Source organism: Callithrix jacchus, chromosome 1 (genome assembly GCF_049354715.1).
Source record: "Callithrix jacchus isolate 240 chromosome 1, calJac240_pri, whole genome shotgun sequence".
NCBI lineage: Eukaryota > Metazoa > Chordata > Mammalia > Primates > Cebidae > Callithrix > Callithrix jacchus.
This window is the reverse complement of record NC_133502.1, coordinates 171228058-171254857: the sequence shown is the minus strand read 5'-3', so window position 1 is coordinate 171254857 and position 26800 is coordinate 171228058. Positions and strand designations below refer to the sequence as shown.

Genomic DNA, 26800 nt, shown 5'->3' with positions numbered 1-26800 from the left:
TTTATTAAGAAAAATAACTCAGGCTGATCTCAGAACTAAAAAATATAAGTTATGATTCTTGGGGTCAAAGAACTTAATTAGCTTTAAAAGTTACTGTAGACTGTAATTAATGAATTTATGTATTACTATATGCCAGGAAGGAATTCTCACATTCTAAAGTAGCTATGGCACTAAGATGAGTATGACAAAACTATGGCTTATAAATAAAGGAAATAGAAAGTAAATATATCTTCTAGGCCAGCATCTCAAAACCAAGTGATTGGTAGGAGATAGTGGTGAAACTCAGGTGTGCTTAAACAAATACAGAGGCTACTGCAAATTAGATTTCTTTCTGGCTTGCTGGTTACTTCCTTATAATTAGGAGGATTTAGTGAAAACAAGGACAGAAACCCTGATGTTGGAGTGTAGGTGTCCCTGTGTTCCATTAGACCATTACACACCTCTTGTTATATCTTTAAGGCCAAAGGACTTGTGTTCAACTTCCAGTCCTGCCACTAACAAGCTTGTGACCAAGAAAAGCTTGTGGTTGTGAAAACTTGCTGAAATAATTGAGGCAGAAATTTTCCAGAGAATGTGTAAGTCCTACATTACTATTGTTATTGACAATAACATCATTAGAGAGGATTAATAAAGCACCTGATTTACACTGCTGTGTTTGTGTGTTAATATAGCTGTTATAAATGCTATTCATCTAATATTTCTGACTTTCCTTCTAGAGGCACCTGGTACGATTGTGCCTCCTGGCTCCCCTGTGTTCGGGTGGGGTCATGGGATGTGTTTTGGACAATAAATTATGGTCAGAAGTGGCATGGGTCACTTCTGGACTGGAATATTTAGTTGGCAATGTAAAATCTTCCAGTGTCTTTCTCAGCTTCTGACAGAATGATGATCAGTGTTCACAGTGGTGCATGATCAATCACTGATTGGTTAAAATGAGCAGCATCCTTATACTTTTTATGGTGGACATTTAGGGCAAATGAGAAATAAATCTTTAGTTTTAAGATCCAACTTGAGATTGTTGATTTCCATAGTATATCCTAGCTTATCTTGACTGAAAAACATGGCTGTTCCCAAGATATAAAGGGTACGTTAGTGAGGATGCTGAACATGAGGAGAACAGAAGAATTAAAAAGAAAGGGAATCACTAAAGCCCAGGAGTTCAAGTCTACAGTGAGCTATGATTGTGTCACTGCACTCCAGCTTGGGTGACAGAGTGAGACCCCGTCTCTCTCTCTTTTTTTAAAAATTTATTTTACTTTAGGTTCTAGGGTACATGTGCAGGTTATGCAGGGTTGTTGCATAGGTGCATACTATATTTGGCATTTCTCCCCATGTTAACCTTTCCTATCCTCCCCACCCCCTGCTGTCCATCCCCTAGCCCCCCACAACTGCCCCCAGTGTGTGATGCTCCCCTCCCTGTGTCCATGTGTTCTCATTGTTCAACACCTGCCTATGAGTGAGAACATGCGGTGTTTGGTTTTCTGTTCTTGTGTCAGTTTGCTGAGAATGATGGTTTCCAGGTTCATCTGTGTCCCTACAAAGGACACAGACTCAACCTTTTTAATGGCTGCCTAGTATTCCATGGTGTATATGTGCCACATTTTCTTTGTCCAGTCTATCATTGATGGGCATTTTGGTTGGTTCCAGATCCTGTCTCTTAAAACACAGAAGAAAACCAGCCTGGCCAACATGGAGAAACCCCTTCTCTACTAAAAGTACAAAAATTAGCTGGGTATAATAGCGCACACCTGTAATTCTAGCTACTCGGGAGGCTGAGGCAGGAGAATTGTTTGAACCCAGGGGGCGGAGGTTGCAGTGAGCCAAGATCATTCCACTGCACTCCAGCCTGGGTGACAGAGCAAGACTCCATCTCAAAAGAGAGAGAGAGAGAGAGAGAGAGAGAGAGAGAGAGAGAGAGAGAGAGAGAGAGAGAGAGAAGGGCAGGGTGCTGAGAATTCATATTGTCATGATACTTTGGTGTTGGGGGTGGAGTAAATATTCTTTTTGGATCATTCTGTCTTTTCAGTTGGATTGTCTTTACTCTCAAACTGAATAAGTTTCACAGGGTTTTTCACTGTTTCTCAAAAACATTCCAAAGTGTATTGCCTCTGCGCACTTGTCTGATTTTTACTATGTGAAATGCTTTGCCCATTTCCTCATCCTTTGGAACTTTCTTTGTCAAAATTCAGTCTGTTTTTAAGGATAAACTTATGACACTTTTCCCAAAAGTTCTTTCCAATTTTCTACCAAATCCATGTGGTTTCCACTTCTGAAGACTAACAGGTTTTATAACTCCTTGACTGGTACCCATTGCCAGGCATATAGAAGATTTATTTGTAGGCATATTCAAGCTTTATTTTATCATATGGGTGCCAGTCTATTGAGGATGGTTGAAGTGATTTTCCTAAAATATGGATTTCTATCAGTATCTGACCTGAGATTATATATATTTGGTCAAAGTCATTGATAGAAACTGTGTTTTTCAAAAGCAATGACAACAAAAGCCAAATTTGACACATGGGAGGTAATCAAACTAAAAAGCTTCTACACAGCAACAGAAACTACCATCAGAGTGAATGGGAAACCTACAGAAAGGGAGAACATGTTTGCAATCTATCCATCTGACAAGGCTAATAACCAGAGTTTACAAGGAACAAACAAATTTACAAAAACAAAAAACAAAAAAACAACCCATCAAAAAGTGGGGGAAGGATATGTACAGTCACTTCTCAAAAGAAGACATTTATGTGGCCGACAAACATATTTTAAAAAGCTCATCATCACTGGTCATTAGAGAAATGCAAACCAAAACCACGTTGAGATACCATCTCATGCCGGTAGAATGGTGATTACTAAAAAGTCAAGAAAGAACAGATGCTGGAGAAGATGGGGAGAAATAGGAAAGCATTTACACTGTTGGTGGAGTATAAATTAGTTCAACCACTGTGGAAGACAGTGTGGCAATTCCTCAAGGATCTAGAACCAGAAATACAATTTGACTCAGTAATCCCATTACTGGGTGTATATCCAAAGGATTATACATCATTTTACTGTAAAGACACATGCACACGTATGTTTATTGCAGCACTATTAACAATAGCAAAGACTTGGAACCCACCCAAATGCCCATCAATGATAGACTGGATAAAGAAAATGTGGCTCATATATATACCATGGAATACTATACTGCCATGAAAAAGGATGCATTCATGTTCTTTGCAGGGACATGAATGAAGCTGGAAACCATCATTCTCAGCAAAATAACACAGGAACAGAAAACTAAACACTGCATGTTCTCACACATAAGTGGGAGTTGAACAATGAGAACACATGGACACAGGGAGGGGAACATCACACACTGGGGCCTGTCAGAAGATAGGAGGCTAGGGGAGGGATAACATTAGGAGAAATACCTAATGTAGATAATGGGTTGATGGGAGCAGCAAACCACCATGGCCTGTGTATACCTACGTAACAAACCTGCATGTTCTGCACATGTATCCCAGAACTTAAAGTATTAAAAAAAAAAAGACAACTGAGTGCTTTGCTCCCAGGTCAATTCTCTTACTGGTATCCAATGCCACTTTTCATGACCTCTTTGAGTGCTATGTAGAAAATGATTGGGAAGGAAGGATAAGCTGATAACCTTTTAGGTCATCTCTTGATTTTGACATGCCAACATTTTGTTCTTTCTATGAGTAAATTTTGTCTTGTAATTTCTTCAAACCCCTTTTCATATCTTTGTTCCTTAGGCTGTAGATGAAAGGGTTCAGCATGGGTGTCACTACTGTGTACATAACTGTGGCCACCCGGTCCTTCACCACTAAGTACATGGACAGGGGCCTAAAATAGACATAGATGACACTCCCATAGAATAGGACCACTACATTGAGGTGGGAGCCACAGGTAGAGAAGGCCCTCCACTTCCCGGCTGCAGAGGGGATTCTGAGCACAGTGATGATGATTCGCAGGTAGGAGAAGATGATACACAGGAAGGGGGTCACAATAACAGCTAAGGTCTCAGTCATGACCACCATCTGGCTGGAGGACGTGTCAGAGCAGGACAGCTTTAGCACAGGCTGGGTGTCACAGAAAAAGTGCTTAATGACGTGGGAGGCACAGAAAGACAGGCGAGACATAAGTAGCACCCGGAACAGGGAATGTAGGTGGGAGATGCTGCAAGAACCCAATAGCATGAGTAGGCAACGCCGGGAGTTCATAGCCACATCATAGTGTAAGGGGTTGCAGATGGCCACCAGCCGGTCGATGGCCATAGAGGCCAGCAGGTAGCTGTCAGTGTTCGCAAAGGCCATGAAGAAGTACATTGGGACCAGGCAGCCCATGTAGGAGATAACCTTTGTCTCTGATAGAAAATTCACCAGCATCCTGGGCACTATGACTGTTGTGAAGCAGATATCCGTGAAAGACAAGTTGCTGAGAAAAAAGTACATGGGGTTGTGGAGCCTGGGGTCAGAGTGGATGGCCAGGATGATGAGCACATTCCCCACCACAGTGACCAGGTACATGATGAGGAAGATGACAAAGAGTGGTTTCTGCAGCTGAGGGTTGGAAGAGAGTCCCAGGAGGATGAAGCCTGTGGAGCTGCTGCTGTAGTTCTTTATCTCCATGTCTCTGGGCTACCTGGATAGGGTTTGGAGAAGCATTGGGAGAGGTGTAAAGGGCAGTTTGACCAAGACAACTTCTTCCTCAGTCTCAAATCTATTTTAAAAATCTCACTGCTAGTATACTTCTAAAGAATGTTTAATTCTGAAACTACCTAGGAACAGATAGTAAAATTCAATAAGGGAAAAGTTAAAGGATGCCAAACTGTCTTCCAAATTGGAAACTAAAGTTTTTCCATGTGCTCATAGGAACTTCTATGTGTCCGAATTTTTTTGAGTTCTTCTCATTTCCTTTTGTAAAGATTCTTGTGAGGTTGTTTCTTAAACATCTCCTTAGCCTTATTATTATTTTTTGCCCCAGAGGAAGAGGTTGCTGGGTTCTACTTAGAATGCTGTCATACAAGGAATCCCTATGAATGAAGTTATCTCTCAGTGTTTTTTCTTGCTCGTAGGTCCATAGATGGTAGTAGTAGTTGGGATAGAACAAAACTAAGCAGCAGAATTATCAAGGCTCCTTGGTACTTGCAGAATTCAGATAAGACTTCCTTACATCCTCAGAGGAAAACCTTTCCAGTGTTTATTTAAGCATTTCTCTTTGGCTAATATGATCTGATACTTTAATTATCATCTTTTGGTCCAAGGATACCAGTTAAAATTAGAGTATTCCCAGAAATAGGCTATGTAACCAAGATTAGTTCTTTAAATATATTAGTTTTTCTGGTTAAAAAACTATGAAGTCCTCATTCTCAACATCCAAATACTGCAGGACTGTAAAACATAGATTGTGTAAGGGTCCTGTTTCCATCAATATCATGGAAAGAGAAGGCAAAGATAGCCCTATGACCACTATTAAGCTACATTGCTGAGATTGTTGACTCAATCTCAGTGCGTAACAAAGCAAAACTAAAGAATCAGGAGGCATAGACATTAAAAAAGAAGAAAATGTCATTTTTTTTTTGTGGCATGATTGTGTACCAAAAAATTCAAGATCAGTATTTGAAAATCTTTTAAAACCTATGGCAATTCCACCAGTGGCCAGATGTATTGTAAAACTAAAACTATTAAATCTCTTTCTGTATTAGACAAATGTAATGAAGAAAAGGTTTCAACTGATAACGGCAAGAAAGTCTAAGTGATACTTAGAAATTAAACTGAGGGACAAAATAAATACAAAAGAATGAGTAAGACCTATCAGAAGAAACTATAATAGAACACAAAATGAGTATCTGAATATGTGGAGAATGATATTCCTTAAAAGGAAGACTATATTTTAAAATATGCCAAATGTGGGTGAAGGGGAGAAAGGAAGCAAAACACACTGCCATGTGTGTACCTATGCAACTGTCTTGCATGTTCTGCACATGTACCCCCAAACCTAAAATGCAATAAAAAATTAAAAATAAAGAAAATATGAATTCTTATTAATCAAATTTAATGCACTTCTAATAAGACCTGAAGGGAATTTTTAATGGAACTTGAGAAGATTGTCTAAAATTCGTCTGGAATATTACATGGTTAAAGACAGACAACATTTTATTGGAAACGTTAGAATAATGATGGGAAACTTCTTTAACCCCAGATAAAGGCACAGTGTATTGAAAAGCAATAAGATAATGAAGAACATGGGGGAAAATGAAAGATTGACCAGTATAAAGCACTTTGTACATCTATGTACCTATATTTAGATCACAGTCTATATTAAACTTAACATATAATAAAGATTTATTTCATGGCAATGGAAAAATAATGAACCATAAAATAAATGCTATTTATGGCAATTGGAACATTTGGAAAAAAATAAGCCTAAACTTCTTTGTAACCCACAAATAAAAATAAGTTATCAGATTGGCACTAGTTTTTGAGATCATATCCAAAGGAAAATAGACCTTCATATATACTGAAAGTGTAAATCAGTGTGGACTTTTGGTAGTCTCTATCAGAGCTGAAACTCTGCATCTCTTTATCCAATGGTTCTACTTACAGCACTCTATCCTTTAGAAATAGTCATATTTGTTTAGTGTACAATACGTGTTGCTTGTCATATCAAGCTCACCAACCTACCAAACAAAGCAACCCATAGAGGAAACAATCTCAAAATGCACATGTCGGTGAATTACTAAACAATTTCTGATGCATTACTCAGTAGCATGCGCTCTCTAAAGAAATAAGATGGCTAATGTTAGCCAACGTTTATTAGCACTCAGTACATGCCATATACTGGTTTGGTGCTTTGCATGTTTTAAAAAATCATTGTATTCTCCCCAAATCCTAAGCGATAGGCACTATAACTATTCAAATTTTATAGACAAAAATTAGAGTTTAGCCAAGTTAAGTAACTTACCAGATCCTGCCATGAGTAAGTGGTAGAGCTGGAATTTGAATTCAGGCAGTCTGATGGCAGAGCTGAAGCCATTTATTGCCTAGTAATGCCATCACGATTATACCACTGTTTATGATGTTTTACTAAGTGACAAAAATAAGTTGCAGAACAATGCATATAGAATAATCCTATTTTTGTAAAGTATTTCTTATATGTTGTGTATATTTTGGCATGTGTGTTTATGTGTATGTGGTGGCCTCTTGAAGTGGGTTGGAGTGAGAAGTAATTTGCACATTTAACTTTATGTCACATATATTTATTTATTTCATTGACAAAAATTGTATCTTTCTGTAGTGCACAACATGATGTTTTGAAATATGTATACCTTGTGGAATGGCTAAATTAGCAAGTTAGCATATGTGTTCTTGCACATATTTATCATTTTTTTGTGTATGGTGAAATTATATTGCTTGTATTTAAATATAATGAACACATGATTTTTTTTCTTTTTTTAAAATTATACTTTAAGTTCTGGGGTATATGTGCAGATAGTGCAGATTTGTTACATAGGTATACACCTACCATGGTGACTTGCTGCATCCATCCCCATCATATACATTAGGTATTTCTCCTAATGTTATCCCTCCCCAATTCCCCCACCCCCTGCTATCCCTCCCCTAGCTCTCCCACCCCACAACAGGCCCTGGTGTGTGACATTCCCCTCCCTGTGTCTATGTGTTCTCATTGTTCAATACCCACTTATGAGTGAGAACATGCAGGAACACATGATTTTTTACATAAATTTTATTATTAAAAGGGTGAAAGTTCAGTACAATTTCATTTTCCAGACAACTTTTTCTCTCCAAAGATGTATATGATCATTATATATTGAATTGGAGTCATACTATCCATATTGGCTCCCCACCCACAGACTGTTACGATGGAGTTTTTGTGTGTATTGCACTCATGAGAGAATTTCTATAGCGTGGAATAATTCTGAGATACGAAATGCACAGGTGGAATTTATGAACATTGAACATCTTAGTAGATACTTACAACCTGAGACAACTACCTTTCATCCTACTCCTGGGAAATGTTTCTATTTGACTCTTTGGACCCCATTTTCTTCTCTGTGTCTCTCAGTCTCACTCCTGGGACATTGTATTTGCTGGGGGTGAAGGGCTATTTGATTGCTTTTGGGCTTAAACTTGGAGTTTCTAAGATCAGTGCAATGTTTCTCAGAGGTAGTAACTTAGCCCCTTCCCGTTTAACTGGATCTGACAACACTGTACACTTCCTCATGCCTTGGACAAGTCATTACGGTTCTGTATATATATTAGGAAGATGGGGTGTATGTGGGGTGGGGGCTGGTTTTTGTGTGTGTGCTATTCTTCCCCGCCTGCCACTGTCATTTGGAGACTCAAATAACAGTTGAGTGAGAGTTTGTCGAACCCTAATACAAGTGGTTAGTATTTTGCTCACACAATAAGCTAAAATGTCATCAATAAAATGACATTTTAATGATGGGTCTTGTTAGTGGTGGGAAGAACCAAAAGGGACTGGGAGTTTTTCTAAGCCTTTTAAATCACACCATCTTACCTGAAAAGTTATTTACTCTCCTCCTTGATAGATGAGAAATGTGGATTATTTCTACACTTCTCATCTTTCTCTATGGGAATTTTCACATTGTGGACATTTGTCATCTCAGATTGTTTCTCCTTTGCTTGTGTACTCATCATTTATGCAGTGTCCTTCTCTTAGCAACTGGCCAACATGAAACCAGGGAGAGCACACTGGCAGCAGGAATGCACTTCCCAAATTGGATAAAAGCGCTGGTGGAAAGCTACACACTATCCACGCTTCCGCTGTCCCGAATGAGCAAAGGGTTGGAAAGTGACTAAACTGGAAAAATGCAGCTGGCACTTATTAGACAGAGTCTGCCCTTATCCCTTGTCTCATTGAATTCTCACAATAACGCTATGTTTTAAGTACCATTATTTCACCCCTTTGCAATGAAGGAGACTGAAATTCAGAAAGTCACAGAGCTGGTGACCAGTGTATCTAGGATTCAAACCTGGGCACACTGACTGAAGATTATGTTTTAAACTGCTCCATCACACCTCTTCCCCAATCTGTGCATGTGCAGTCGAGAACTAAGCCCACGGTGTGTCCTTAGCTGACAAGAGGTCATCTTACCACCAAGTGACTTCAGCCTCCTTGCTGACCCACTCTTTCCACTGTATCCTTTCCTCCTACATATTGGAATCCTTTCTATTTCCTTCCTTTCTACTCCCACTCTGCCTCCCATTTCACAAAACCATATCCTCTCCTCTCCTCCTTGCCTTCAGAGAGGACAGGCTGTAAGGGACTTTGGACCTCAGCTCTGTCAGATCGTGAATCAACAACAGCTTTCTGATTTTACAGCACCAGGACCTGACCTTAGGATCTCTCCTGCGCCTGTGTTTCTGAAAACCCAGTTTCTCCCTTTCTACTCTCTCCTCCCTGCCAGCTGTAAGACACCCAGATCGGCAGTGTTGAGTGCATAAGTGCCTTTCAGTGGTATGTCCCATTTAGGGATTCTGCAGGTTCTTCTTAGGTTGGGTTTTTCTCTTTTCAGTTCTCTGAAATCTTTTCTGCCTAGTTTTCACTCCTCTATTAGATTGGAGCTTTATCTCCTATCTCTTGGCTCCAGAGAAAGTCGTATCTCAGCCTAATTTCCCATTTCCTGCTTAGTTTAGATTGAAAGCTCTTTTGGATACTTGAAGTCCCTCAGATCCAGGGGACATGTTTCTGGTTTCAGCTCTGCCATGAGTTCACGGAGTCATATCCCATAGCAATCTGACTCATTTCTATGTTAGTAATGGCAGGATGTTAAGGTGAGTTACCTTGCCCTTCCCAGATTAAAAATTCTAGATTCTAGGCAAATGAATGTTTAAAATAGGCTTATTGAGATTCTTTTTGTGAATAATTGCCTTCGCTCTGTCTCAACATACCCTTGGTATCCATCAGGTCCACCAGAATTACTTCAGATGGGATTTACCGAAAACAAACCTTTTCTTCCTCAGCTGAGCTGACAAAGCCCCATCTGGGTGTTTCTTGTCTAGAGATATCCACTTTATTACAGCTTCTTCCCATGGATATTCTCAATTATGGTAATGTAATGAGTAGAAATTAAATAGCACTTACACATGGAAGCACTGCTCTAAGAACTTTATATACATGAAGTCATTCAGTTTCTACAACATTCCAATTTACAGGTACCAAGGGTGAAGTACAGAGAAGCGAAGGGACTTGCCTAAGGACGCACAGCCAGATGGTAGTAGATTCCAGCTTCAGGCGTGTGCTTTTGATGTCTTTATTGTCCAAAAGTTCTTGTTTATTTGTTCCTCTGCCAACTCAGTTTCCCTGGAGGAGATAACTCAGTGGGTCTCAGGTTGCAGGATGTGGGCTACACCCTTTAAGGGCAGGGCTGGTGACTACAACAGTGTCTTGCATAGAACACGTACTTTAAATGTCTGATATTTAACCAAAGGGAGCAAGAAGAAAAACAGAAAGAGAGACAATATTTCCTGGTTTTTGAGATGGAGGAAAAATAATCGGGAAAAAGGAAGAAGATTATATGAAGATATTGACTCCAGAGTCCCCATTGCCAAAGGCCCCTCAGTCTGCCTACCTGTGGGTGTGACAGGAGATTCAGAGGCCTGAACAGGTTTCAGGGCTGCCAGAGGGTTACAAGCGGGCTCCGAATCTCTATAAAGAAGGAGGCCTCTTCAAATGCAGATCTAGCCTCAGAAATGTGACAGGTTTTCACCTACACTGAGAATTACTGATAGAAAGGGAGATCCAGGGACCTGGATCCCTCTTTGCATGCCAGAGCCCTGAGGGAATTGGCCTTGTGGTCTTCCCAGAGGTAAAGAACATTACTATGGGGAACCTGGGTTCCAGAGGTGTAGTCTCTTACCCTACACCGGGGAAGGGAATTAGAGCCATGTAGTAGCAGAAGTGGAGGTTTGTTCATGCGCATATGTATACCCTATGCACATGTGTGTTTCCATAAACATGTGCACTCTATATAATGTGCTTTTTCATGCACATGTATACTTTATGTACATGGGTGTGCCTACTCTATGTACACACATGTACTCTTGTGCATATCTGTGTTTACACTTATGTGTGCCTACCTGGAAGGAGAAGTGATGACCTCTGACATCCCTGAGGTTCTGTGTTTGCACGTATGACTGCATCTAGACGCACATGCAGTGCTGTGGGGAAGGGGTTAAGGTACGAGCGTGAGAGCCAGACTGACTACATTCGGATGCTCGCTCAGTGTCTTATGAGCTATGCAGCTTTTGCAAATACTTAACCTTACTGAGCCTTGATTATTTTGGTTTCATTTGCCTTTCTTAAACATTTTATTACTTCAATTTCTTTTCTTTTTTTGAGATGGAGTTTTGCTCTTGTTGCCCAGGCTGGAGTGCAATGGTGTGATCTTGGGTCACCGCAACCTCCGCCTCCTGGATTCAAGTGATTCTCTTCCCTCAGACTCCCAGGTAGCTGGGATTACAGGCATCTGCTACCATGCCCTGGCTAATTTTGTATTTTTAGTAGAGACAGGGTTCCTCCATGTTGGTCAGGCTGGTCTTTGAACTACTGACCTCAGGTGATCTGCCCACCTCAGCCTCCCAAAGTGCTGGGATTACAAGCATGAGCCACCTCACCTGGTCTACTTCAATTTCTTAAGCTAGTCTGCTTATATTTGGATTCCAGTTTTTCCAGTTACTAAATGGGTGAATTTGGGTAAGATATTTAGCCTCACTAACCCACGTTGTCCTCATTATATATAAATGTCACAGCAATGACAACTTTTTGATAAATATTTATTTTTTTCTGTTTTCACTTCTTTCAAAGGTACATTATTGTTATTATTGAGAAATTTTAAGTCACAGAAAAATTGATCAGAAAGTACAGAGAATTCCCATACCTCCTGCTCCGCACCCATGCACAGTTTCCCCTTCTATCAATGCCCGCCATCAGAGTGGCACATTTGTTACAATTAATGAACTTATTGTAACACATCATTATCATCCAAGTCTGTAGTTTACTTTAGGATTTACTCTTGGTGCTGAACATTTTATGGGTTTTGACAAATATATGTCATGTATCTACTGTAATAGTATGATACAAAATAAGTCTACCATCCTAAAAATTCTCTGTGCTTCACCTGTTCATCCCTTCCTCAAACCTCTGACAACCACTGATATTCTTAGTTTTGCCTTTTCCAAAATGTCATATAGTTGGAATTATACAGTATGGTCAATTGCTCATTATCGATCTTATTATTTTACAGACTTATTATATTGAGTCTTATTATTTACAGTTTACATTTAGATCTATTATTTATTTTGATTGACTTCTTTCACTTACTAACATGCATTTAAGGTACTTCCATATATTTTCATGGTTTGATAGCTCATTTCTTTTTAGCACTCGATAACATTCTGTTGTCTGCATGTACCACAGTTTATTTATCCACTTACATACTGAAGGACAAGGTGGTTGCTTCCAAGTTTTGGCAGCTATGAATAAAGCTGCTGTAAATGTCTGTGAAGGTTTTTATGTGGACATAAGTTTTCAGTTTATTTGCATAAATACCAAAAAGGACGATTGCTGGATCATATGGTAAGAGTATGTTTAGTTTCATGAGAAATTGCCAAAGTGTCTTCCAGTAACTTTATGACTTTGTGTTCTCATTAGCAATGAATGAGAAGTCTTGTTGCTCCACATCCTTGTCAGCATTTGGTGTTGTCATTGTTCTTGATTTGGGCCATTCTAATAGCTGTGTAGTGGTATCTCATTGTTGTCTTAATTTGCATTTCCTAACAACATAAGATGTGAAGCATTTTTCATATATTTACTTGCCATCTGTATGTCTTCTTTGGTGTGGTGTCTGTGTAACACTTTAGACCATTTTTTTAAAATTGCATTTTAGGTTTTGGGGTACATGTGATGAACATGCAAGATAGTTGCATAGGTACACACGTGGCAGGGTGATCTACTACATTCCTCCCCTTCACCTATATCGGGCATTTCTCCCCATGCTATCTCCCCCCAACTCCCCACCCCCCGCTGTCCCTCCCATATTCCCCCCAACAGACCACAGTGTGTAGTGCTCCCCTCCCTGTGTCTGTGTGTTCTCATTGTTCAACACCCACCTATGAGTGACAACATGCGGTATTTCATTTTCTGTTCTTGTGTCAGTTTGCTGAGAATGGTGGTCTCCAGGTTCATCCATGTCCCTACAAAGGACACAAACTCATCATTTTTGATGGCTGCATAATATTCCAGGGTGTATACGTGCCACATTTTCCCTGTCCAGTCATCGATGGGCATTTGGGTTGGTTCCAGGTGTTTGCTGTTGTAAATAGTGCTGCAATGAACATTCATGTGCATATGTCCTTATAGTGGAATGATTTATAATCCTCTGGATATATACTCAGTAATGGGATTGCTGGGTCAAATGGAATTTCTATTGCTAGGTCCTTGAGGAATCGCCACACTGTCTTCCACAATGGTTGAAGTAATTTACACTCCCACCAGCAGTGTAAAAGTGTTTCTATTTTTCCACATCCTCTCCAGCATCTGTTGTCTCCAGATTTTTTAATGATCACCATTCTCACTGGCATGAGATGGTATCTCAATGTAGTTTTGATTTGCAATTCTCTAATGACCAGTGATGATGAGCATTTTTTCATATGTTTGTTGGCCTCATGTATGTCTTCTTTTGTAAAGTGTCTGTTCATATCCTTTGCCCACTTTTGAATGGGCTTGTTTGTTTTGTCCTTGTAAATTTCTTTTAGTTCTTTGTAAATACTGGATATCAGCCCTTTATCAGATGGATAAACTGCAAAAATTTTTTCCCATTCTGTTGGTTGCCGATTCACTCTGATGACTGTTTCTTTTGCTGTGCAGAAGCTGTGGAGTTTCATTAGGTCCCATTTGTCTATTTTGGCTTTTGTTGCCAATGCTTTTGGTGTTTTGGTCATGAAGTCCTTGCCTACTCCTATGTCCTGAATGGTTTTGCCTAGATTTTCTTCTAGGGTTTTTATGGTGTAAGTTCTTATGTTTAAGTCTTTAATTCATCTGGAGTTAATTTTAGTGTAAAGTGTCAGGAAAGGCTCCAGTTTCAGCTTCCTGCATATGGCTAGCGAGTTTTCCAAACACCATTTAAAAAAATTTTTTTATTGCATTTTAGGTTTTGGGGTACATGTGAAGAACATGCAAGATAGTTGCATAGGTACACATGTGGCAGTGTGAGTTGCTGCCTTCCTCCCCTTCCCCTATATCTGGCATTTCTCCCCATGCTATCTCTCCCCAACTCCCCCCACACTGTCCCTCCCCTATTCCCCCCAATAGACCTCAGTGTGTAGTGCTCCCCTCTCTGTGTCCATGTGTTCTCGTTGTTCATCACCCACCTATGAGTGAGAACATGTGGTATTTCATTTTCTGTTCTTGTGTCAGTTTTCTGAGAATGCTGTTCTCCAGATTCATCCATGTCCCTACAAAGGACACGAACTCATCATTTTTTATTGCTGCATAATATTCCAGGGTGTATATGTGCCACATTTTCCCAGTCCAGTCTATCATCGATGGGCATTTGGGTTGGTTCCAGGTCTTTGCTATTGTAAACAGTGCTGCAATGAACATTTGCGTGCATGTGTCCTTATAGTAGAACGATTTATAGTCCTTTACATACATACCCAGTAATGGGATTGCTGGGTTAAATCTATTTCTATGTCCTTGAGGAATTGCCACACTGTCTTCCACAATGGTGGAACTGATTTACATTCCCACCAGCAGAGTAAAAGTGTTCCTATTTCTCCACATCCTCTCCAGCATCTGTTGTCTCCAAATTTTTTAATGTCGCCATTCTAACTGGCGTGAGATGGTATCTCAATATGGTTTTGATTTGCATTTCTCTAATGACCAGTGATGATGAGCATTTTTTCATGTTTGTTGGCCTCCTGTATGTCTTCTTTTGTAAAGTGTTTGTTCATATCCTTTGCCCATTTTTGAATGGGCTTGTTTGCAAAACACCATTTATTAAACAGGGAATCCTTTCCCCATTGCTTGTTTTTGTCAGGTTTGTCAAAGATCAGATGGTTGTAGATGTGTGGCGTTGCTTCCAAGGTCTCTGTTCTGTTTCATTGGTCTATGTCTCTATTTTGGTACCAGTACCATGCTGTTTTGATTACTGTGGTTTTGTAGTATAGTTTGAAGTCAGGTAGCATGATGCCTTCAGTTTTGTTATTTTTGCTTAGGATTATCTTGGCTATGTGGGCTCTTTCGGTTCCATATGAAGTTTAAAGTGTTTTTTCCAGTTCTGTGAAGAAGGTCAGTGGTAGCTTGAAGAGGGTAGCATTGAATCTGTAGATTACTTTGGGCAGTATGGCCATTTTCACAATATTAATTCTTCTCAACCAAGAGCATGGAATCTTTTTCCATCTGTTTGTGTCCTCTCTTATTTCCTTGATCAGTGGTTTGTAGTTCTCCTTGAAGAGATCTTTTACATCCTTTGTTAGTTGTATTCCTAGGTATTTTATTCTCTTTGTAGTAATTGTAAATGGGAGTTCGCTCATGATTTTGCTCTCTATTTGTCTGTTATTGGTGTAGAGGAATGCTTATGATGTCTGCACATTGATTTTTTATCCTCAGACTTTGCCAAAGTTGCTTATCAGCTTAAGGACGTTTTGGGCTGAGACGATGGGGTCTTCTAAAACATATGATTATGTCATCTACAAATAGGGACAGTTTGACTTATTCTTTTCCTAATTGAATGCCCTTTATTATTTTTTTTCTTGCCTAATTGCTCTGGCTAGAACTTCCAATACTATATTGAATAGGAGTGGTGAGAGAGGGCATCCTTGTCTAGTGCCAGTTTTTAAAGGGAATGCTTCCAGTTTTTGCCCATTCAGTATGATATTGACTGTGAGTTTCTCATAAATAGCTTTTATTGTTTTGAGATACGTTCCATTGATATCTAGTTTATTGAGAGTTTTTAGCATAAAGGGCTGCTGAATTTTGTCAAAGGTCTTCTCTGCATCTATTGAGATAATCATGTGGTTTTTGTCTTTGGTTCTGTTTATGTGGTGAATTACATTTATAGACTTGCATACTTTGAACCAGCCTTGCATCCTCAGTATGAAGTCTACTTGATTGTGATGGATAAGCTTTTTTTTTTTAAATTTTTTATTGGATTTTAGGTTTTGGGGTACATGAGCAGAGCATGTAAGACAGTTGCGTAGGAACACACATGGAAGTGTTCTTTTCTTTCCTTCTCCCCTTCACCCACATTTGGCATTTCTCCCCAGGCTATCCCTCCCCACCTCCCCCTCCCACTGACACTCCCCTTTTCCCCCCAATAGACCCCAGGGTTTAGTACTCCCCTTTCTGTGTCCATATGTTCTCATCTTTCATCACCCACCTATGAGTGAGAATATGCGGTGCTTCATTTTCTGTTCTTGTGTCAGTTTGCTGAGGATGATGTTCTCCAGATTCATCCATGTCCCTACAAACGACACAAATTCATCATTTCTGATTGCTGCATAATATTCCATGGTGTATATGTGCCACATTTTTCCAATCCAGTCTATTATCAATGGGCATTTGGGTTGATTCCAGGTCTTTGCTATTGTAAACAGTGCTGCGATGAACATTCGTGTACATGTGTCCTTATAGTAGAATGATTTATAGTCTTTTGGATATATACCCAGTAATGGGATTGCTGGGTCAAATGGAATTTCTATTTCTAAGGCCTTGAGGAATCGCCACACTGTCTTCCACAATGGTTGAACTAATTTACACTCCCACCAACAGTGTAAAAGTGTTCCTTTTTCTCCACATCCTCTCCAGCATCTGTTGTCTCCAGATTTTTTAATGATCGCCATTCTAACTGGCGTGAGATGGTATCTCAATGTGGTTTTGATTTGCATCTCTCTGATGTCCAGTGACGATGAGCATTTTTTCATATGATTGTTGGCCTCATATATGTCTTCTTTCGTAAAGTGTCTATTCATATCCTTTGCCCACTTTTGAATGGGCTTGTTTGTTTTTTTCCTGTAAATCCGTTTGAGTTCTTTGTAAATTCTGGATATCAGCCCTTTGTCAGATGGGTAAACTGCAAAAATTTTTTCCCATTCTGTTGGTTGCCAATCCACTCTAGTGACTGTTTCTTTTGCCGTGCAGAAGCTGTGGAGTTTCATTAGGTCCCATTTGTCTATTTTGGCTTTTGTTGCCAATGCTTTTGGTGTTTTGTTCATGAAGTCCTTGCCTACTCCTATGTCCTGGATAGTTTTGCCTAGATTTCCTTCTAGGGTTTTTATGGTGCCAGGTCTTATGTTTAAGTCTTTAATCCATCTGGAGTTAATTTTAGTGTAAGGTGTCAGGAAGGGGTCCAGTTTCTGCTTTCTGCACATGGCTAGCCAGTTTTCCCAACACCATTTGTTAAACATGGAATCCTTTCCCCCTTGCTTGTTTTTGTCAGGTTTATCAAAAATTGTATAGTTGTAGATATGTTGTGTTGCCTCCGGTGCCTCTGTTTTGTTCCATTGGTCTATATCTCTGTTTTGGTACCAGTACCATGCTGTTTTGATTACTGTAGCCTTGTAGTATAGTTTGAAATCCGGTAGTGTGATGCCCCCCGCTGTGTTCTTTTTGCTTAGAATTGACTTGGCTATGCGGGCTCTCTTTTGGTTCCATATGAAGTTCATGGTGGTTTTTTCCAGTTCTGTGAAGAAAGTCAATGGTAGCTTGATGGGGATAGCGTTGATTCTGTAAATTACTTTGGGAAGTATAGCCATTTTCACAATATTAATTCTTCCTAACCATGAACATGGAATGTTTCTCCATCTGTTTGTGTCCTCTCTGATTTCGTTGAGCAGTGGTTTGTAGTTCTCCTTGAAGAGGTCCCTTACGTTCCTTGTGAGTTGTATTCCAAGGTATTTTATTCTTTTTGTAGCAATTGTGAATGGCAGTTCGTTCTTGATTTGGCTTTTTGATGTGTTGTTGGCTTCTGTTTCCCAGTATTTTATTGAAGATTTTTGCGTCAGTGTTCATCATGGATATTGGCCTGTGGTTTTCTTTTTAGTTGTGTCTCTGCCATGTTTTGGTATCAGGATGATATTGGTCTCATAGAAAGAGTTAGGGAGGATTGCCTCTTTTTGTATTGCTTGGAATAGATTCAACAGGAATGGTACCAGCTCCTCTTTGTTGTCTAGAAGAATTCAGCTGTGAACCTGTCTGGACATGTACTCTTTTTGGTTAGTAGGCTATTAATTGCTGCCTTGACTTCAGACCTTGGTATTGGACTATTCAGCATTTCAACTTCTTTTTGGCTTAGTCTTGGGAGTGTTTAAGTGTCCAGGAATTTATCCATTTCTTCCAGATTTACTGGTTTATGTGCATAGAGTTGTTTTTAGTTATCTCTGATGGTAGTTTGTATTTCTGAGGAATCGGTGGTGATCTCCCTATCATTTTTTATTGCATCTATTCGATTCTTCTCTCTTTTCTTTTTCATTAGTCTAACTAGCAGTCTGTCTATTTTGTTGATGTTTTCAAAATGCCAGCTCCTGGATTTATTGATTTTTTGAAGGTTTTTTTGTGTGTCTTTCTGTCTCCTTCAGTTCTTCTCTGATCTTAGTTATTTCTTGTCTTCTGCTTGCTTTTGAGTTTTTTTGATCTTGCTCCTCTAGCTCTTTCAATTTTGATGATAGGGTGTTGATTTTAGATCTTTCCTTATTTCTTATGTGGGCATTTATTGCTATACATTTCCCTCTAGACACTGCTTTAAATGTGTCCCATAGGATCTGGTACATTGTGTCTTCATTCTGATTGTTTTCAAAGAACATTTTTATTGCTGCCTTCATTTCATTGTTTATCCATTCATCATTCAGGAGCAAGTTGTTCAGTTTCCATGTGATTGTGTGGTTTTGAGTGCTTTTCTTAATCCTGAGTTCTAATTTGATTGTGCTGTGGTCTGAGAGACTGTTTGTTATGATTTCTGTTCTTTTGCATTTGCTGAGGAGTGATTTACTTCCAATTATGTGGTCAGTTTTGGAGTAAGTGCAATATGGTGCTGAGAAGAATGTGTATTCTGTGGATTTGGGATGGAGTGTCCTGTGAACGTCTGTGAGGTCTGCTTGGTCCAAATCTGCATTCAAGTCCTGGATATCCTTGTTGACTTTCTTTCTTGCTGATCTGTTCAATATTGTCAGTGGAGTGTTAAAGTCTCCCACTATTATTGTGTGGGAGTCTAAGTCTCATTGTAGGTCATTAAAAATTTGCTTTATGTATATGAGTGCTCCTGCACTGGGTGCATATATATTCAGGATAGTTAGCTCTTCTTGTTGCATTGATTCTTTTACCATTATATAGTGCCCTTCTTTGTCTCTTTTGATCTTGGTTGGTTTAAAGTCCATTTTATCAGAGACAGGGACTGCTGCCCCTGCTTTTTTTTGGTTTTTTTTTTTTTTGCTCTCCATTTGCTTGGTAAATGTTCTTTCATCCCGTTATTTTGAGTCTATGTGAGTCTTTGGATGTGAGATGGGGCTCCAGAATACAGCACACTGATGGATCTTGACTTTTTATCCAGTTTGCCAGTCTGCGTTGTTTGATTATGGGCATTTAGGCCATTTACATTTAATGTTAATATTGTTATGTTTGAATTTGATCCTGCCATTTTGTTTCTGGCTGGTTGCTTTGCCCATTAGTTGATGTGGTTTCTTCATTGCTTCGTTGTTCTTTACCATTTGGTATGTTTTTGCAGTGGCTGGTACTGTTTGTTCTGTTCCCTGTTTAGTACTTCCTTCAGTAGCTCTTGTAAGGTTGGTCTTACAAGAGATCAAATCTCTCAGCAATTGCTTGTCCATAAAGGATTTTATTTCTCCTTCACTTATGAAGCTTAGTTTGGCTGGATATGAAATTCTGGGTTGAAAGTTCTTTTCTTTAAGGATGTTGAATATTGGCCCCATTTCATTCCAACTTGTAGGGATTCTTCTGAGAGATCTGATGTGAGTCTGATGGGCTTCCCTTTGTGAATGACTTGACCTTTCTTTCTAACTGTCCTTAGGATTTTTTCCTTCATTTCAGCCCTGGTGAATCTGACAACTATGTGCCTTGGGGTTGCTCTTCTTGAGGAATATCTTTGTGGTGTTCTCTGTATTTCCTGGATTTGAATGTTGGCCTGCCTTGTCAGGTTGGGAAAGTTCTCTTGGATAATATCGTGAAGAGTGTTTACCAAGTTGGATTCATTCTCCTCGTCACATTCAGGTACACCAATCAAGTGTAGATTAGGTCTTTTCACATAATCCCATATTTCTTGGAGGCTTTGTTCATTTTTTTTCACTCTTTTTTTTCCCCTAATCTTGCCTTCTTGTTTTATTTCATTGATTTGATCTTCTATCTCTGATATCCTTTCTTCTGTTTGATCGATTCAGCTGTTGAAACTTGTGTATGCCTCTTGAAGTTCTTGTGCTGTGTTTTTCAGCTCCATCAAGTCTTTTATGTTCTTCTCTAAGCTGGTTATTCTAGCTCGCATTTCGTCTAACCTTTTTTCAAGGTTCTTAGTTTCTTTGCATTGGGTTAGAACATGGTCTTTTAACTCAGAGAAGTTTGTTATTACTCACCTTCTGAAGCCTACTTCTGTCAATTCGTCAAATTCATTCTTTGTCTTCTTTTGTTCCCTTGACGGTGAGGAGTTGTGATCCCTGGGAGGAGAAGAGGTGTTCTGTTTTTTGATGGTTTCATCCTTTTTGCGCTGGTTTTTTTCCATCTTCGTGGATTTATCTCCCTATAATCTTTAAAGTTGGTGATTTCAGGAGGAGTCTCTGAGTGGACTTTTTTTCTATTGAGGTTGGAGCTGTATCTTTTTTGGCCTGTAGAGGGCGTTGCTGGGCTCTCTCAGGTTCAGTCAGGTTGTTGGGTGGGTGGTCCTTCCCTAGAGTTTGTCTGCACGTGAGATTGGCCCCACCTTCCCAATGGTGGATCTTCCATAGCTTGATTTTCCTGGTTAGGGTCAAACTGGTGTATTTGCTGCCAAGTACTGTAGCGAGGGCTTCAGTTTGAGTTCTGTGGAGATGGGGCCTGCCAGGCCTTATGGTCTGTTTCCCTGCTTTCAACTCTGCCTCTCTCTGTGGGACGGTCCATCCCGCTGGCATTAGTCCAAACTTCCGCCCAGGTCCGTGTGACAACTTGCCATGCCCACAGGAGCCACTGCTCAGATTTGTATAGACTACCCATGGCACCCCACGGTCTGGCAGGGCTCTGGTGAACCGTGGGTTGCAGGAAGGATGAGGTAAGCACAGGATCTGAAAGGGAGCACCAAGGGGGTGAAGTCCCCCCCACCACCCTCTGAGCTGGCTGCAGGTTTCAGATGAGGATGTGCCCCATCCCCTGTCTTGATTTGCCTCCCAGGGCGACTCATGCCTTGTGGCTTCTTCCCTGGGCTATTTTCAGTGCCCTGTCAGTCCCACAGAAACAAACGGGGCACCTCATTTGGAATGGTGAAGTCCTCTAGCCCTCTGCATCTCATTCACTGGGAGGTACATTCCGGTGTTACCTTCTCATGCCATCTTCCCTCTATCTTATTTTCCCATTTATAAAAAGAATAAGAATGTATCCATGGCAAGGTAAGTGGTAAGTCAGGATCTGAACTCTGGTATAAAGGGCAAGAGCTGAGCTTTGGAGATGCGTTGTCTCACTTTGTATCCCAGTCCTTCACTCACTAGCCATGTGACTCTGGGTGAGTTCCTTAATCTCTAGGCATATAGGAATAGTCTTGAGGTTGTTTGGATTTTTGGTGAAGGCATGGGAAACATGGAATTTTGGGTTTATTACAGGGGCTCAAAACTGGGGCAGAGTGGAGAAAGGCTTTGGAGTTAATGCCTGTGTTCAAATCCCTAGCTGCCACTTACTCATTGTATGACATTAGGCAATTCACTAGATAGCTCCGTGCCTCAGTTTTTCCATTTATAAAATAGGTGCAGTAGTAATCCTGACCTCATTATCTTATTAAATAAGGTTGCAGTTGTAGTTTAGCAATTAGATTGCCTGGTATCAGAACTGGCTGCATGGGTGTGCTTCCTGTAGGACGAAGATGGTTTTGGGATGAAACTGTTCCACCTCAGATCATCAGGCATTAGATTCTCATAAGGAACAGGCAAACTAGATCCCTCACATGCAGAGCTCACAATAGGGTTCGAGCTCCTATGAGAATTTAATGTAGCTGCTGATCTGGCAGGAGGCAGAGCTCAGGAAGTAATGCTCACTTGCCTGCTGCTCACCTGCTGTGTGGCCCAGTTCCCAGCAGACCACAGACTGGTGCCACTCCACAGTCCAAGTGTTAGGACCCCAGCTAATAGACTCTACCAAGACTTAAAGGTAACACAAGGAAATCACAATGCAGAAAACAGAAAAACAGACAGCAGTTCTCAGTATCCCTAGATGCCACTGACAGTACCCTCTTTATTAAAGGGAACTCATTCTAATCTTTTCTTATCCTGGCAGGGTAATCTTAAGGCACGTTTATCTTACCCAGATGTGAGTTTCATTTTCCGTAGTCTTCTTTTCTCAAGTTCAATTCTCTAACAACCTCTTTCTGGACACATTGAAGGACCTTAAGATTTCCAGATTTAGCAATCCTGAAAAGGATCTAATACTAATAATCTCTTCAGAGATGCCACAATCCAATGACAGCAGTCATTTATGTTCTTTAACAAAATGCATGCTACCTCAATCTGAAACACTTTAATTATTTCCTGGCCCAGGAATCACAGAACAATTAAGAAGTATTCTACTTATAATTTAGTGACTTTTTGTTTTTGCTTTTGTTTTTTTGAGGTGGATTCTTGCTCTGTTGCCAAGGATGGAGTGCAGTGGTGTGATCTCAGCTCCCTGCAACCTTCACCTCTCAGGTTCAGGCGATTCTCCTGCCTCAGCCTCCCAAGTAGCTGAGATTACAGGCACCTGCCACCATGCCTGGCTAATTTTTATATTTTTAGTACAGACAAGGTTTCACCATGTTGGACAGGTTGGTCTCAAACTCCTGACCTCAGGTGATCTGCCCACTTTAGCCTCCCAAAGTGCTGGGATTAAAGGTGTGAGCCACTGCCTATAATTTGGTGATGTTAAAAAGTCTCACTTAGAATAGTCTATCCCAAAAGAAAATTAACAGCAATGCCCCTTAAGTCACTGAGTCTCATATTGCAATCTGATGAACACTGCTATCTTCCTCTGAAGGCTATGCATTATGGAAAGGCTGGACCCATCATTTAATTTAAAATTTTAATATAACACAAGTAATAATATACACACATGCTCACAGTGCAGATAAACAAAGATTGTTTTGTTCTTTGTGTCTTCTTTGGGGTTGCCTATAGCATTTATAAATGTGGATAGGAACAATTAATATCAATTTTGAAAAACTGAACCTAAGGACATTTTTAAAAAGCTATTTACGGGGAGGACTCAAGATGGCGCTGTGAGAACAACCCAGGATTGGAGCTCTTCTCGTTGAATCCGCAAACGGTGAGTCAGAGCGGCATTTCCAGACTGATCTTTGTTGCCCACAGAACGGGGAAACTCCCAAGTATAAAAAAGACATGGGACGCCAGGCAGTAGGTCTGCCTGGCGAAGCCGGCAGCCGGGGCGGTGTCGGCCGGCCCTACCCAGCAATCCCCACAGGGTGCGCTTGTCCGGGTGCCCTGTTGAACCGGCAACCTGAGACTTGAGAGGGCTGGACTTGAGACTGAACGAGACTTGGACACTGGGCCAGCCCAGGGGATTGTAGGGATTGGGATACCCAGTGGGACCAACAAAACCGCGATTTCAAACTATCCCGAGCAGACGGTCCGAGACGCTTTGTGGGGGAGGGGCGTCCACCACTACCGAGGCAACCCGCCTCAACTGAGATACACGCCCACTGCTGACGCAGCCAGCCATTGCCGAGGCAACCCGCCCCAACTGAGATACACGCCCATTGCTGACGCAGCCAGCCGTTGCCGAGGCAACCCGTCCCTACTGAGATACACGCCCACTGCTGACGCAGCCAGCCATTGCCGAGGCAACCCGCCCCAACTGAGATACACGCCCATTGCTGACGCAGCCAGCCGTTGCCGAGGCAACCCGTCCCTACTGAGATACACGCCCACTGCTGACGCAGCCTGTCGTTGCTGAGGCAACACGCTACAACGAAGAGACTCCGCCGCAGGGCGTGGCGGAGACCACAGCAGAGCCGGCAGGAACAGCGCGAATCACACAACAGCAGGGCGGAGCCTCGGCAGCCAAACAGTGGCTAGTCTGCCTTCTAGCTGGGCAGGACACCTGATCAGACATCCAAAAATAAAGCCCAAACCCCTCAACACAGAGCATTTGAGAAAAAAAAAAAAAAAAAGGGTTTTTTAATGAGCTCTGTTGCAGCAGAATAAAACATAGCAGCCTAACAGCCCTGAATGAACAACAGAGTGCACAACTCAGCAATTAAACCCCTATAGAGTACAAACTGTCTCCTCAAGCAGCTCCCTGACCCCTCTATATCCAAAAGACTGACATTAGGCAGGCATCATCCTGGGACAAAGAGAGCAGAAAAAGAAACTGGTAGCATCCCTCACTGTCCCACAGCTACTAGAGGTGCAGCCCAGAAAAGCAGGGTCTGGAGCGGACCTCAGCAGTCATACAGCGAAGGGGCTAGACTGGTAGAAGGAAAACAAAGCAACAGAAATACTTCATCATCAACATTCTGGGTGTCCACTCAGAGACCCAAACGAAAAGTCAGCAACTACGCAGACGACCAGCGGACAAATCCACAAAGATGGGAAGAAACCAGCGCAAAAAGGAGGAAAACACCCGAAACCAGAACACCTCGCCTCCTAGAAAGGACCAAAACTCCTCACCAGCAAGGGAGCAAAGCTGGATGGAGAATGACTGTGACGAAATGATGGAATTAGACTTCAGAAGATGGATAATGAGAAACTTTTGTGAGCTAAAAGATCATGTATTAAATCAATGCAAAGAAACTAAGAACGTTGAAAAAAGATTTGAAAAAAGATTCGAGGAAATGATAACAAGAATGGATACCTTAGAGAGGAATATGAATGAATTAAAGGAGCTGAAAAACACAATACGAGAACTTCGCGAAGCAAACACAAGTTTCAATAGCCGAATTGACCAAGCAGAAGAAAGAATATCTGAAGTCGAAGACCAACTCAATGAAATAAAACGAGAAACCAAGATCAGAGAAAAAAGCGCAAAAAGGAATGAACAAAGTCTCCAAGAAATGTGGGACTATGTGAAAAGACCTAACCTACGTTTGATAGGTGTACCAGAAGGGTACGAAGAGAATGAATCCAAGCTGGAAAATACTCTTCAGGACATCATCCAGGAAAATTTCCCCCACCTAGCAAGACAAGCCAACACTCAATTGCAGGAAATACAGAGAACACCACAAAGATATTCCGCAAGAAGAGCAACCCCAAGGCACATAATCGTCAGATTCAACAAGGTTGAAATAAAGGAGAGAATACTAAGGGCATCCAGGGAGAAAGGTCGGGTCACCCACAAAGGGAAGCCCATCAGACTCACAGCAGATCTCTCGGCAGAAACACTGCAAGCCAGAAGAGAGTGGGGGCCAATATTCAACATCCTTAAAGAAAAGAACTTTCAACCCAGAATTTCATATCCAGCCAAACTGAGCTTCAGAAGTGAAGGAAGAATAAAATCCTTTGCGAACAAGCAAGTACTCAGAGATTTTGTCACCACCAGGCCTGCTTTAAAAGAGCTCCTAAAAGAGGCACTACACATAGAAAGGATCAATCAGTACCAGCCATTCCAAAATCACACTGAAAGCTAAAGAGCTTCAACATAATGAAGAATCTACAACAACTAACAGGCAAAACAGCCACTTAGCATCAAAATGGCAGTATCAAATTCACACATAACGATATTAACCCTAAATGTAAATGGACTAAATGCACCAATCAAAAGACACAGACTGGCAAATTGGATAAAAAGCCAAAACCCAGCAGTGTGCTGTATCCAGGAAACCCATCTCACATGCAAGGATACACAAAGGCTCAAAATAAAGGGATGGAGGAAGATTTACCAAGCTAATGGAAAGCAAAAAAAAGCAGGAGTTGCAATTCTCATCTCTGATAAAATAGACTTTAAAGCAACAAAGATCAAAAGAGACAAAGAAGGCCATTACATAATGGTAAAAGGATCGATACAACAAGAAGAGCTAACGATCCTAAACATATATGGACCCAACACAGGAGCACCCAGATACATAAGGCAAGTTCTTAATGACTTACAAAAGGACTTAGACTCCCACACAATAATAGTGGGAGACTTTAACACTCCACTGTCAATACTAGACAGATCAACCAGACAGAAAATCAACAAGGATATCCAGGGCTTGAACTCAGACCTGGAGCAAGCAAACCTGGTGGACATTTACAGAACTCTCCACCCCAAATCCACAGAATACACATTCTTCTCAGCACCACATCACACCTACTCTAAAATTGACCACATAATTGGAAGTAAAACACTGCTCAACAAATGCAAAACAACTGAAATCATAACAAACAGCCTCTCAGACCATAGTGCAATCAAGTTAGAACTCAGAATTCAGAAATCGACCCAGAACTGCACAGCTTCATGGAAACTGAACAACTGGCTCTTGAATGTTGACTGGGTAAACAACGAAATGAAGGCAGAAATAAAGAAGTTCTTCGAAACCAATGAGAACGAAGACACAACGTGCCAGAACCTCTGGGACACATTTAAAGCAGTTTCTAGAGGAAAGTGT

The 26800-nt window shown here is 40.9% G+C and overlaps 2 protein-coding genes across 2 annotated transcripts in view; one reads left to right on the top strand and one right to left on the bottom strand.

The window, feature by feature from the left end:
* The window catches only part of LOC103794845 (olfactory receptor 1L8), a 390653-nt gene that overhangs the window by 177477 nt on the left and 186376 nt on the right, over positions 1-26800 (top strand).
* On the bottom strand, positions 2965-4876 carry LOC100397201 (olfactory receptor 1L6-like). The gene has a single exon (XM_009002502.6). It carries the CDS (start codon positions 4626-4628, stop codon positions 3693-3695), a length of 936 nt encoding a protein of 311 aa, XP_009000750.3. The 5' UTR covers positions 4629-4876; the 3' UTR covers positions 2965-3692.